Here is a 13802-nt window from a genome sequence, read left to right on the forward strand (position 1 = left end):
GAGGAGTGTGAAATGTTAGATACAGTAAGCATAATGAGAGAGGAAGTACAGGAGGGACTGTCATCCTTGAAGGTGGGTAAATCACTGAGGCCAGATGGACTGTATCCCAGGTTGTTAAAAGAAGCCAGGGAGGAAATATTGGATGCTCTGAGGATCATTTTTCAATCCTCACTAGGTACAGATGAGCTACCAGAGGATTGCAGGTCTGCGAATGTTGTACCATTGTATAAAAAGGGCGTGCGGGATAGGCCAGAAAATGATGTGGCAGTCAGTCTGACTTTGGTGGTGGACAAATCATTGGAATCAATTCTGATAGATGGAATAAACTATCACTTAGAAAGAAATGGATTAATCAGGGATAGTGAGCATGGTTTTGTTAAGGGAAAGTTGTGTCTTACTAGCTTAAGTCATTTTTTTGAGGAAGTAGCAAAGAGGGAATTGATGAGGGTAGTGCAGTGTATAAGGGGGGGGGTGGGTCTACATGGATTTTAGTAAGGCATTTGACAAGATCCCATGTGGCAGACTGGTCGGAAAAGTAAAAGTCCATGGGATACAGAGGAATGTGGGGAATTGGATCCAAAATTGGCTCAGAGTCAGGAAACTAAGGGTTTCAATGGATGTTTTTGTGAGTGGAGAGTGGCTTCCAGTGGTGTTCCACAGGACTCAGTGTTGGGCCCCTTGCTGTTTGTGGTATATAATCATATAATCAATGATTTGGACTTAAACGTGGGAGGGATGATTTGGAAATTTTCAGATGACACAAAAATCAGCCGTGTAGTTGATAGCGAAGAGGATAGCGGTCGACTCCAGAATTATATCAACGGTTTGGTTGAGTGGGTAGAAAAGTAGCAACTGGAATTCAATCCGGAGAAGTGTGAAGTAATACGTTTTGGGAGGGAAAACAAAGCAAGGGAATACACAGTAAACAGGAGGATATTGAGAGGGGTAGAGGAAGTGAGAGACCTGGGAGTGCATGCCTACAGGTCCTGGAAGGTAGCGAGACAGGTAGATGAGGTGGCAAAAAAGGTATATGGAATGCTTTCCTTTATTAGATGAGGTATAGGATACAAAAGCAGGGATGCAATGCTAGAACTGTATAAAATGCCAGTTAGGCTACAGCTGAAATTCTGTGTGCAGTTCTGGTCACCAGATTACAGGAAGGACATAATTGCTCTGCAGAGAGTACAAGAGGAGAGTTACAAAAATGTTGCCAGGGCTTGAAAATTGTAGCTATCAGAAAAGATTGGGTAGGTTTGGTTGTTTTCCTTAGAACAAAGGATGCTGAGAGGTGACTTGATTGAGGTGCACAACATTGTGAGGGGCCTAGACACAGTAGAGAGGAAATATTTCATTCCCCTAGTGGAGAGGTCAATTACCAGTGGGCACAGATTTAAGGTGATTGGTAGAAGGATTAGAGGGGATATTAGGAAAACTTTTTGACAGGGTGATAGATGTCTGAAATGCACTGCCTGGACTGATGGTTGAGGCAGAGACCCTGAGCTCATTTAAAAAGTGCCTGGATCTGCACCTGAAGCACTGTAACCTGCAAGGCTATGGACTGGGTGCTAGAAGGTGGAATTAGAATGGGCAACTTAGTTTTTTCAGCCAGCACATACATGATGGATTGAATGGCTTCCTTCTGTGCTGTAACATTTCTATAATTCTATAGTTTCTATGGTTCAAAGGCTATAATTACCTCACAGGGGTTCCGAGTTCACAGTTTGATTAATAGCCCAGAAAGGCTATTAAAGGGTTAGCTATCTTTGATTTGGGTTTATGAATAGAAGTTTGTTTGTCTTTATAAGATATTAAGCACTTGAGATTTAAAAGGTTTTAATGGACTTTCATGAATGGGAGTTTTATTCAATATAGTGAAGGCTGTATTACATTTTTAGATCTTTGTTTGATTTCATCTCAATATGGCTCCTGAGGTCTGCTCATAGTGGATACAGGGTGTGTTGGCATAAGAGTATAATGACCATGGGTAGTTGGTGAGTTGGCATGTAGCATGAGTTGGCATGAGTTGGCATGTGGGCAATCAGGGGCCATGGGGTAGATAGGGGGCATGATTTGGTGAGGTGACATGGAGAGTGGATGGGGGTTAATGGGGGGGCGAGGGGTGAGGACTAGAGGACCTAAAGCGTAATGTTAAAAACTGGGATAAAGGCCCAGAGAACTGAGATGGATCTTTTAACTAGCCTGCTTCAGGATTCAGCCACCCCTGAGGACGCCTCTGATCTGCTTCCATGGTCGGAGGGTCTGGCTCTATCTCGCATCCCCTCCCCAGAGTGAAAATTGGGGTCTTTCTACCAAGGTGGGTCCGGTGAATCGGAAAATATCCCAACCTGAGCTACCTTCTTTGGTAGTAAAAATCCAGACTATTGGGGATTAAATGGGCCAGTTCTCACCATAAGGCCACACACCTCCGCCTCCCATTAAAATGTTCTGTTAAAGCATTGTTTGCAATATGCATTGACATTTTTAGGACTCAAATTATTAAGAAATCACTCTTTAATTTTAGCTTGTGGCTTCTTGAGGTCATGGACATTTGCCTATTATTACAAAATATAATAAAAATAACCTTTCAATTTGCTTCTGCTCCACAGATTTTCATCCTTCTGAATCCTGAACCTGAAGCTGTTTCTTCGAGAAGACCAGCTGTTCCTTCTCAGTGGATTTATCCAGTAGGAAATGCTGTTATATTTGTTCTTGGAGAAAGACTCCAAGCTGGTAAGTCCAGATCTGTCTGAATTGCATGGGAAGGAATGAGACTTTTTGACCTGAGTGTGGCATGATCTACCATCCCTATAGTTATAGTCAGTATTAAATAAAGAATGCACACATTTTTTATTTTGATTTTCCAAACTTCCATTGAAGATTCCCGGCTCATCATCTTCATTGAATGCCCAGTTGACGTAACCACCTTCAATCTCTTCACTATGATTGCCGGGCAATAGAGAAGCATCAATAACCATGGGAGAAGCTAGTAGGTTCAATGAAAGTTGATCTACTCTCCCATCAGTCGTTACAGGTGACATATGAATAACATCCCATTGTTTACCATGGTCTTCTGCCTTGTTCTGCTCAGAGAGCATCCTTTGAAAGCTGAGTTGTACTGGTGTGCTGCATGGGCTTTTCTCTCGCTTCTGAACTATTGAGTTTAAGCTGGTCAATGTCAAGGTGCTTGGAAGTGACAAATTAAATCGGAGTTCTGTACACTTAGGACCTCCGAGAGGTAAGGGGACTAGGGATAACTGTTCATATTTATGAGGGGATGTGGGCTCAAGTAACACTTTCGACATGACAGTGTCACCTTCCAACCATTTTTGCTTCAGATGTGTTCGATCAGCATATAACTCCTGGTTGTTTTCATTCTGCTTTACTGATTTAGGTGACTCCGCCACAATGTTTGCATCGTGATAGCATATTGAGGGCTTCTGGCTGTTTGTTAAGTTTCGAAGTAATGAAGGTGGGGTGCTATAATAATTTTGCTTTGCTTCAGCAGAAAAATGGTCTAAGGGATTCAGGTGAATTACATTGCTCCAGCTATGGGGCAGCTTCCGAAAGTCATTGTTTTCTGTGTTTGTCCCTAAGAATGCATTGTCCACTTTTAAACTATCCACAGCAGAGATCACTTTGAGGGTGTCCACAGTCAGGGCTGAGAGGTCCTGCAGATGTCCAAGCTGGCTGTCCAAACTGTGCAAAGATTCCTTGACATAATGCACTTTCTCATTTACTTCTTTCAAATGCATTGCCATTTCTTCAACCCTAGAAAATAAGACACATTTTAGCTATTTTGATTCCTTCAATTTACCACATTTTCTGAAACAGCCAACTAGGAATCTCCAGCTGAAGCACCTTGGAATGTTTTACTACATTAACGGCACCATATAAAGGCAAGTTTTTATTGTTTAGATATGAATCTGCCGATCCTCTTTATTGTGATAATTAGTCCAATGACAGTTTTCCAGTTGCAACCCAAGCAGAGGGAAAAACAGATTTGACTGTTTATGATATGACAGCACCAATTCAGTCAAATGGTATCTCAATTTGTTTTGTTCCAAACAATTTTCTAATATCTATATATGCAGGTGATGGAGTAGTGGACTAGTAATCCAGGGACCCAGGGTAATGCTCTGGGGATGGGTTCAAATCCCGTCACGGCAGGTAGTGGAATTTGAATTCAATAAAAATCTGAAGTTAAAAGTCTAATGATGACCATGAAACCATTGTCGATTGTTGTAAAAACCCATCAGGTCCACTAATGCCCTTTAGAGAAGGAAATCTGTCGTCCTGACCTGGCCTGGTCTGGCCTACAGTTGACCCACAGCAATATGGTTGACTCTTAAATGCCCTCTGAAGTGGCCTAGCAAGCCACTCAGTTGTATCAAACTGCTAGAAAGTCGCTAAAAAGGCATGAAACCTGACCGACCACCTGGCATCAACCTAAGCACCGGAAACGACAACAGCAATCGCAGTCCTGTCAACCCTGCAAAGTCCTCCTTATTAACATCTGGTGGCTAGTGCCAAAATTGGGAGAGCTGTCTCACAGACTAGTCAAGCAACAGCCTGACATAGTCATGCTCATGGAATCATACCTTACAGATAGTGTCCCAGACACCACCATCACCATCCCTGCATATGTCTTGCCCCACCGGCAGGACAGGCCCAGGAGAGGTGGTGGAACAGCAGTATACAGTCATGACGGGGTTGCCCTGGGAGTCCTCAACATCGACGCTGGACCCAGGAGGTCTCATGGCATCAGGTCAAACATGGGCAAGGAAACCTCCTGCTGATTACCACATACCGCCCTCCCTCAGCTGATGAATCAGTGCTCCCCCGTGTTGAACACCATTTGGAGGAAGCTCTGAGGTTGGCAAGGGCACAGAATGTACTCTGGTTGGGGGGCTTCAATGTCCATCGCCAAGAGTGGCGCGGTAGCACCTCTAGTGACCGAGCTGGCCAAGTCCTAACTGACATAGCTGCTAGATTGGGTCTGGTGGTGAGAGAACCAACAAGAGGGAAACACATACTTGACCTCATCCTCACCAACCTGCCTGCTGCAGATACACCTGTCCCAAAACAGCATCGGTAGGACTGACCACCGTACAGTTATTGTGGGGACCATGTCCCACCTTCACATTGAGGATACCCTCCAGTGTGTTGTGTGGCACTACCACCATGCTAAATGAGATAGATTTCAAGTGGATCTAGCAACTGAAGACTAGGCATCCATAAGGCGCTTTGGGCCAACAGCAGCAGCAGAATTTTACTCAAACACAATCTGGAAGCACATGGCCCAGGCATATCCTTACACTACCATTACCATCAAGCCAGGGGATCAATCCTGGTTAGATCAAGAGTGCAAGTGGGCATGCCAGGAGCAGCACCTGGCATACCAAAAATGAGATGTCAACCTGGTAAAGCTCTAACACAGGACTACTGGCGTGCCAAACAACCTAAGCAGCAAGTGATAGACAGGGCTAAGCGATCCACAACCAACGGATCAGATCCAAGCTCTGCAGTCCTGCCACATCCTGTTGTGAATGGTGGTGGACAATTAAACAACTCACTGGAGGAGGAGGCTCCACAAATATCCCCACCCTCAATGATGGGGGACCGCAGTACATCAGTGCAAAAGATAAGGCTGAAGAATTTGCTCCAATCTTCAGCCAGAAGTGCCAAGTGGATGATCCATCTTGGCCTCCTCCAGATGTTCCCAGCATCACAGATGTCAGTCTTCAGCTAATTCGATTCACTCCACATGATATCAAGAAATGACTGAAGGCACTGGCTACTGCAAAGGCTATGGGCCCTGACAGCATTCCAGCAGTAGAACTGAAGCCTTGTGCTCCAGAATTTGCCAAGCTGTTCCAGTACAGCTACAACACTGGCATCTACCTGGCTATGTGGCAAATGCCCAGGTATGTCCTGTACACAAAAAGCAGGACAAATCCAACCCGGCCAATTACCGCCCCATCAGTCTACTCTCGGTCATCAGAAAAGTAATAGAAGGAGTCATCAATAGTGCTAGCAAGCAGCACTTGCTTAGCAATAACCTGTTCACTGATGTTCAGTTTGGGTTCTGCCAGGGCCTCTCAGCTCCTGACCTCATTACAGCCTTGGTTCAAATATGGACAAAAGAGCTGAACTCCTCAGGTGACGTGAGAGTGACTGCCCTTGACATCAAGGCCGCATTTGACCGAAGTGTGGCATTAAGGAGCCCAAGCAAAACTGGAGTCAATGGGAATCAGGGAGAAAACTCTCCACTGATTGAAGGCATATCTAACACAAAAGGAAAATGGTTGTAGTTGTTGGAGATCAGTCATCTCAGCTCCAGGACATCAGTGTAGTGTCCTCAGCCCAATCATCTTCAGCTGCTTCACCAATTACCTTCCTTCCATCATAAGGTCAGAAGTGGGTATGTTCGCTGATCATTGTACAATGTTCAGTGCCATTCGCGACTCCTCAGATACTGAAGCAGTCCATGTCCAAATGCAGCACAACCTGGACAATACTCAATTTGGGCTGACAAGTGGCAAGTTACATTCACGCCATACAAGTGCCAGGCAATGATTATCTCCAAAAAAAGAGAGAATCCAACCATCGCCCCTTGATGTTCAATGGCATTACCATCACTGGATCCCTCACTATCAACATCCTGGGGGTTACCATTGACCAGAACCTGAACTGGACTAGCCATATAAATACTGTGGCTACAAGAGCAGGTCAGAGGCTAGAAATCATGCAACGAGTAACTCACCTCCTGACTCCCCAAAACCTGTCCACCATCTACAAGGCACAAGTCAGGAGTGTGGTGGAATACTCCCTACTTGCTTGGATGAGTGCAACTCCCACAACACTCAAGAAGCTTGACACCATCCAGGACAAAGCAGCACACTCGATTGGCACCAAATCCACAAACATTTACTCCCTCCACAACCGACGCACAGTAGCAGCAGTGTGTACCATCTGCAAGATGCACTGCAGGAATTCACCAAGGCTCCTTAGACAATATCTTCCAAACCCACAACCACTACTATCTAGAAGGACAAGGACAGTAGATAGATGGGAACGGCAACACCTGTAAGTTCCCCTCCAAGTCACTCACCATCCTGACTTGGAAATATATCACCGTTCCTTCACTGTCACTGGGTCAAGACCCTGCAACTCCCTTCACTGTCGGTGTACCTACACCACATGGACTGCAGCGGTTCAAGAAGGCAGCTCACCACTACCTTCTCAATGGCAATTAGGGATGGGCAATAAATGCTGGCCCAGCCAACGAAACCCACATCCCGTGAATGAATAAAGAAAACCTCACCTATTTCCTGTTTGTTCTTCCTGTAAAGCATCTTGAGATTGCTTTCTCACTTGAAAGGCACTCAACGAAAAGTATGCTGTTATTGCATTATACACACTGAGGGCTGGTTGAGAGTAAGCAATAAAGTTGTAGGTTATAAAAGTCCTCAGCCATTTCAGCATATTCCCATTGTGATGTGAACATGAGTACATGAGTACAGTTGGAAATTAGGTATACCAGATCCTGACCTAGCAGTGATTCTGTAAGAGTTTTGTGATGGCCAAAACTTCACCAGCCCCTTACGAGATCATTGCCATCAGTGGGGCACGGTAAAGGCAGTAACTCCCTGCTCCGGGAATTCCTTCAGAGGGACCTGGCATATGGTACACCTGATCAGAACATATATATTTGCTGGCCCACTAGCAGACATGGGGTCTACGTGAGATCCAGGCTGTAAATGAGGCCTAACTGCAACCCGGAAGAATTTTGCAGCATTTGATCCTGAATGCCTGCCTCGCTCTTTTGGTTTAGTTTTATACCAGGCAGTGCAATTATTCAATAATTCACCCAAGAGCCAAGACAGGACAACATAATTAATGCTAAAACCATAATTTCTCTATCCATTGTGACAACTTAGTTTCCTACAAGTTTTATGCTCTCAGCTTTTCAGCGAAAATGCTTTCTGCTATAATTTGAAATAGAGTTTAATTTAAAATAAGAGTATGAAATAGGCACACATACAATCTGCTTTTAAGAATACCATGAGGAATGACATAGAGGATAGTCTTTAAACTCATCTGACAGAGTGGTTGACATTTAGAGTCAGTGAGTGGCTGTATAGCTGATTGCTCTGCATTCGCAAAACTTGCAATAAATAAAAATCAACAAAAGGTTTTTAACTGCTTAAAGTTTTAGCTTCAAAACAAGTAAACCTCAGCCGCTAGATAGAAATTTATTCTTTGTCTCACACTATACAGAAGTCTTGTCCACAAGTTAACTTAAACCTGTTACATAGCAACTAGCATGTGCATCTAGGGATATTTTACTACATTAAAGACATTATAGAAATCAAAGCTGTTGGCGATGGTGTTACAATGGGTTAGCATACTGCCCTCTAAGCCATGGGTTTAATCTAATGCAGACTGATGGATAAAAACATCCCCATGTTATCAATAAAGACATCAATGAATGTGTTTACAGAGTCTCAATCAAGTTCATAGCAGACACAGGCTCAAAGCACAAAATTCCCCTATTTCAGTGTCATTCAAGGACACTAAGAATGCTTGGTATAAAGCATGGAAGTATTGTAATGGTGCTGTAGAGGGTGCTATTCTGAGGTCAAAGTCAAGGCCTATTTTTGGAGCAGAATTTGAGTGAGCGTTACTCTGAGATCTACTGTGCCCTTGGAGGACTTCCTGCTGACACTGGCATTCCAAATCTTAACAAGCATAAAACTTAATAATAATAATACTTTAATCGGGAAACTGCTGCAGATTTACCTTTCAGTTGTTACTCTAATTCTTTCATTGTCACTTGAATGGTGATTTTCATTCTTCTCATGAAAGTATTTCTCCACACATAGCTCTTCAAAGTCATGAAGCTTTTTCAACTCCTCCTTACTCAGATACAATTCTATTCAAAATGAAGTTTTCTAAACTGGTTAAATATTCAGCATCAAGCAGATAATTCGTTTTTTAAAACATATTTATTATTTCCTTTCTCTCGCATTCTGCCAATGCCAGGCATTTTGTGGAATTGCTGTTAAATTGCAGTCAGGTCGCCTGCTCCCGGGTCTCTAACCATGCTGCTCCACGAGCAGCTACAGTGACAATACCTGCCACCTCCCCATCCTGTGGCCAGCAAATAGTTTCTCCTCGAGTTTTCAGTTTGGGGGTGGACAAATTGACTGGGGTTACACTGCCTGCATAATGTTCCTTTCCATTGGAGTCACTGGATCTACTCATGCCCAAAATGCTTATGACAGTAGCTTTAATGTTGACCTCATCACCCACATAACATAGGCTATTGGTTTACACAGGAAGTGCCATCTCTTACTTTCATGACAGGCTATTCATATATTGATGGTTTTAAAAGACTTCAGTGAAAAGATCTGCCTCATCAAGAGCATCCAGTCTCCTGCCTCCTTGAATTAAATATTCAATGTGTTGCTTTATATGTATACTTATTTTGTCCCAGTGCCCAAAGTAGTTTCCAATTGTCTCCAGGACAGATTTCTTCATAAACACATCACAACTGAGAGTTCCCTTCAGTGTCCAATAGAGGGCACCAAACTAACATCACTGATTAGCAGCATTTTTAACATCTTATATGTCAATTGAATTGAATTGAATTGGTTAAAGTAACTAGCTGTAAAAATCTGCAGTGTAGTCCTGATGTAACTTCAATTGGGATCTGCTGGAATGGCTGGAAACTAGACTGGGTCTAGAATACACTGAGTTCTGACCTTGCTTTGAAGAATCCAGCTTTGCGGGAGAGAACCACATGCCATTGCTTATGAAGATATGCCATGAGTTCCCATGTCAAAGAAATCCAATTTATGGGTGACACTTGGACAGACAGGGCATAAATCTCGTCCCATGAGCAGATACAGAGACCACCTAGGTGTCCAGACTGGGATCATGGTCTGGGCCCTCAAATCACAAGGGCCTAAACAACTAAAATCAGACCCCAAGGAATGGAGGCTATGGAGTTGAGATTGTAGGGATAATTTTCACTTTAGACACTGGATGAAAACTGCTGGCTGTAAATTAACAGCCTGTTATGCAACACACACAATTTTGCTTTCCAGCATTTGAAGGATCACAGGCAGAGATGCCAATGACCCAAAATTCCATGTTGCAGCTTGTGAGGGCTCCAATATGCTGTGTCATCATGCTAATTCACACCACTGATCCTTCGTACTGGTTAAGCTCATTTACAAATCACAGCGTTAGCTTCAAACCAGAACACTGGGAGCTTTGAACTCCATAATGATCCCTACAATTGTTCACACTGCACTGCAAGTGAAAGATGAGGAAGCCTCCGGCTACTAATATGTGAATAGAAGCTTTAATTTGCACTGATGCTCCAGTGGAAAAAAACGGAATTGTGTGCATCAAAATAAAAAATATTGTTACTGTCCACTTTATAAAACACTGTAAGAGCAGAAACGACCCCGTGTGGAACAAATTTATTGCTACATTATGAAGAACCAGGTCATTGTTTACAATGTTTCTACCAACAAAATTCACATCATTCATGATCTTAATATGGTGTTACTTACTTAACCCAACATCCTCATCTTCTTGATCCACCTCAGTTTTTGCTCGACGTTGGTAAATTCGACTCATGAGCAGAGCTACGTGGCTGAAGATAATAATTGGTGGCGGCAGCCATGGCTTTTCATGATAGGTCATAATGTAACGGTAGCGATTGTATTTCCAAAGTCTGTTGGAGATGGATTTCATCTCATAATACACATTACTATAGGGAAAAACATAATCAGAACTGTTAAAGCAGTGAAGAGTAAAACTTAATATTACACTCAATATGAATGTACACACTGAGCCTAAGCTCAGATTTAATTACAATAAAGTCCAAATGAATTTCTCTTGTTAGAATAGCTTCTCACTTCAAAATTGTATTCCTGTTGAAGCTTTTTTCTCTATCAAATCAGATGCATCATTCACTTGTCAAGTTTTTTTTTCCCTATTATCAGGGCTGTAGTCAATGCTCCACTAACACTGAACTTGGCAAAACAGGATTTAAAGAGCTCATGATTTCAAGTGATATACAAAGTTACTTCCTGAAGCACCACTACACAAGGCCTACTATACCAGCCACAGATAGCTGGTAGTAAAGTAAAGCTGACCAAGGATCAACAGGAGAGCCACCTTCTCAAGACCTCTGCATAATATTTAACTTTCATGGCATCATGACTATCAATTTGTATGCACTGGATTTGTGAGTTATTGCTATCTACAAACAATACCGATGAAGGATCATCAACCTGAAACAGTACTCTGTTTCTCTCTCCACAGATGCTGAATGACCTACTCAGTGTTTTTTTTTAGTATTTCCTGCTTTTATTTGTTGCTGTTTACAGATACAGTAAGACAATCATAGATGCAATATTCAGCTAAAGCAATAACTTCATAACTTCCTTGACTGACCAACAGTAGCAATAACTCTGCAGGGCTATTGACCTTTCCAGAGTCCAAGGGCTACACCCAAGTTGGCATTCACATCCCTGTTTACAAAGTTGTGCCCTATCTCAACTGATGGGTTGCTCATCATTGATAGCTTCCAGCTCTGTTGCCTCAGATGAATATTGGGCACTTCCTAGCAAGACAGGGTGCCGAATATGGAAGTACACCAGCATGCAGGAATCCCCAGCATGTTTGCCCTCTTGAGCCAGTAGCGACTCCATTGGCTGGGTCATGTGAGCCAAATGGATGGCAGCCACATCCCCAAAGACATGCTCTATGGCGAGCTTGCTATCAGCCCGAGACCAAAGTGTCTGCGATACAAGGATATCTACAAGTGAGATTTCAGGTTGACCAGAATCAGAGTTGAAGCATGGGAAGTCCTTGCTGCTGATCGGAGTGTCTGAAGACAAGCCTGACAGGAAGGGCATGGAAAAAGCAGAGGACAAAAGAAATGACCAGATGGCGGAAAAGAGAGTCCTCCAGAAGGAAAAAACATCAGCCAAACTCAGACCAACGCTTTTTATCTGTGCCAGCTGTGGAAGGGATTGCCACTCACAAATCAGCCTCTACAGCCACCATAGACGAACATCATTACAGAAGTGTCATACACCCTGGGTGCAGTATATCATCTCCTGAGACAGATGGATGCCATCAATATGACCAAAAGAGATTTTATTCTTTCAACGTGGGTAGGGTATGTAACAATGTGGAATCAAACAGATTAATACCTACTGCTCTAGAAAATCTTACAATTATTTAATAAAGAAAATATTAGTATTTATATAATTGTTTTGTCCATGGGGCATCAGAATGTGCTTTACAACCAATGAATTACTTTTGAAGTGTTGCCACTGTATTTATGTAGACAAATATGGCAACTAATTGAAGCACATTAACATCCAAAAACAACCTGTTGACTAACCAATCTGTTTTAGGTGGTATTGGTCATCTTATAAAGTAGTTGAGAGAGGCACATGTCTCCCACTTCCTGACGGGGAACAGGCACCTCCCCACAGAGTCAATAATATGCGTTGTGATATCCCGATTCTGGGAGTAGATCACCAGCCTTAATGCATTTTTAGTTAAAGGGCCTCCTTCTGACCCGCAAAGTTTGACACTAGAATGGCAGAGGTTCCAAGTGTGCAGTCATGCCAGAATGCAGTTATCATAGATTTTCAGCCCCATTAACTTAATTATGAACTGGAGTGCTTCCTGAATGCAAGAGCATAGAGGAACCAAATTTCAGTGAACTCTCAGCCTTAGTAATAGCTATTAGGTAATGACTCTGAATATTACCTTTCAAACCCATGATTGTCTCAAAGATTCAAAATTTTTTCTATGTAAGATGCATTTCTACAACTTGATAAACTTTGCAACAGAAAGGAGAGATAATTCATACTCCTTTTATAAGTAGTTCTTACTTGAAGAAAGCGATGAGTAGGTTGACCAGTATAATATATTGCGCAAACAGATAAACCGCCTGGAGAAATGGATTAAGAAATGAACCAGGAGGGCAATCTGCACCTTCTTCACAAGCTGCAATTATAAGAGAACAGCAGATTAAAATAATTAATAAATGCTGTACACTTCTTTGTTGATATAATATAAAGTCTTCAATGTTGATTGGGCAATCAGAACTGACCCCATACGCCTGTAACATGTAACAGGGAAAACAGGCAGATTTCAGCCTTCAGATAGGAAAGATATCATTCAACTCTTGCCACAGATTCTAGTTGCACTGCAGTGCAAGCTGTCTGCATTTAACCAGGACCTTTGATAAATTCTGCCACGTGTCTTATTACTACATTTCCATGTCCCAGTAAAGCACAATCTCATATGACATATTTAATGCCTTATACAATGCAGAACCAGATGTATTTATTTTGGAAGCAGAGATGTTTAAGGACAACTTTTTCTGAAGCCATTGTAATCTGAGGGCTCAATCCAAGGAAATATTTTATCTAACATTCTATTACTTTCAATTAATTTTTGTTCCCATTATTATCCTATGGCAGTTATCAACCTCTTTTTTGATTTCCAGGGTCCCAGTTGGCATTTGGTGCAATATCACCTTCGGATATTGGAACAATTAAATTGAGGATTATTTTAAGGGGATTACATTCTACCCTCTGAGTTTGTTGATGTTTCTAATGGTATCTTGCATATATTCTAAAGGGTTTTCTTGTTTTGCCTCAAGTGTCTGTACACAACCTGTTGTGACAAACTCACACACAGATGTTGTCCTTTTAGGTACTTCCATTGCTGAATCCAGGATGATTTTGTTAATGTTC

General features: G+C 42.5%; 1 protein-coding gene across 1 annotated transcript in view; it reads right to left on the bottom strand.

Moving 5' to 3' along the window:
• LOC121276720 (transient receptor potential cation channel subfamily M member 6-like) overlaps positions 1–13802 on the bottom strand; it is a 195206-nt gene that overhangs the window by 60043 nt on the left and 121361 nt on the right. Inside the window, exons 24-27 of the mRNA XM_041185268.1 lie at positions 12933–13047; positions 10587–10786; positions 8803–8935; positions 2867–3768 (exon numbers count right to left, since the gene is read on the bottom strand). Of these exons, the coding sequence (XP_041041202.1) occupies positions 2867–3768; positions 8803–8935; positions 10587–10786; positions 12933–13047 (1350 nt within the window). The remainder of the gene's footprint in view (positions 1–2866; positions 3769–8802; positions 8936–10586; positions 10787–12932; positions 13048–13802) is intronic.

The sequence above is a fragment of the Carcharodon carcharias genome, chromosome 4 (genome assembly GCF_017639515.1).
Source record: "Carcharodon carcharias isolate sCarCar2 chromosome 4, sCarCar2.pri, whole genome shotgun sequence".
Lineage (NCBI taxonomy): Eukaryota > Metazoa > Chordata > Chondrichthyes > Lamniformes > Lamnidae > Carcharodon > Carcharodon carcharias.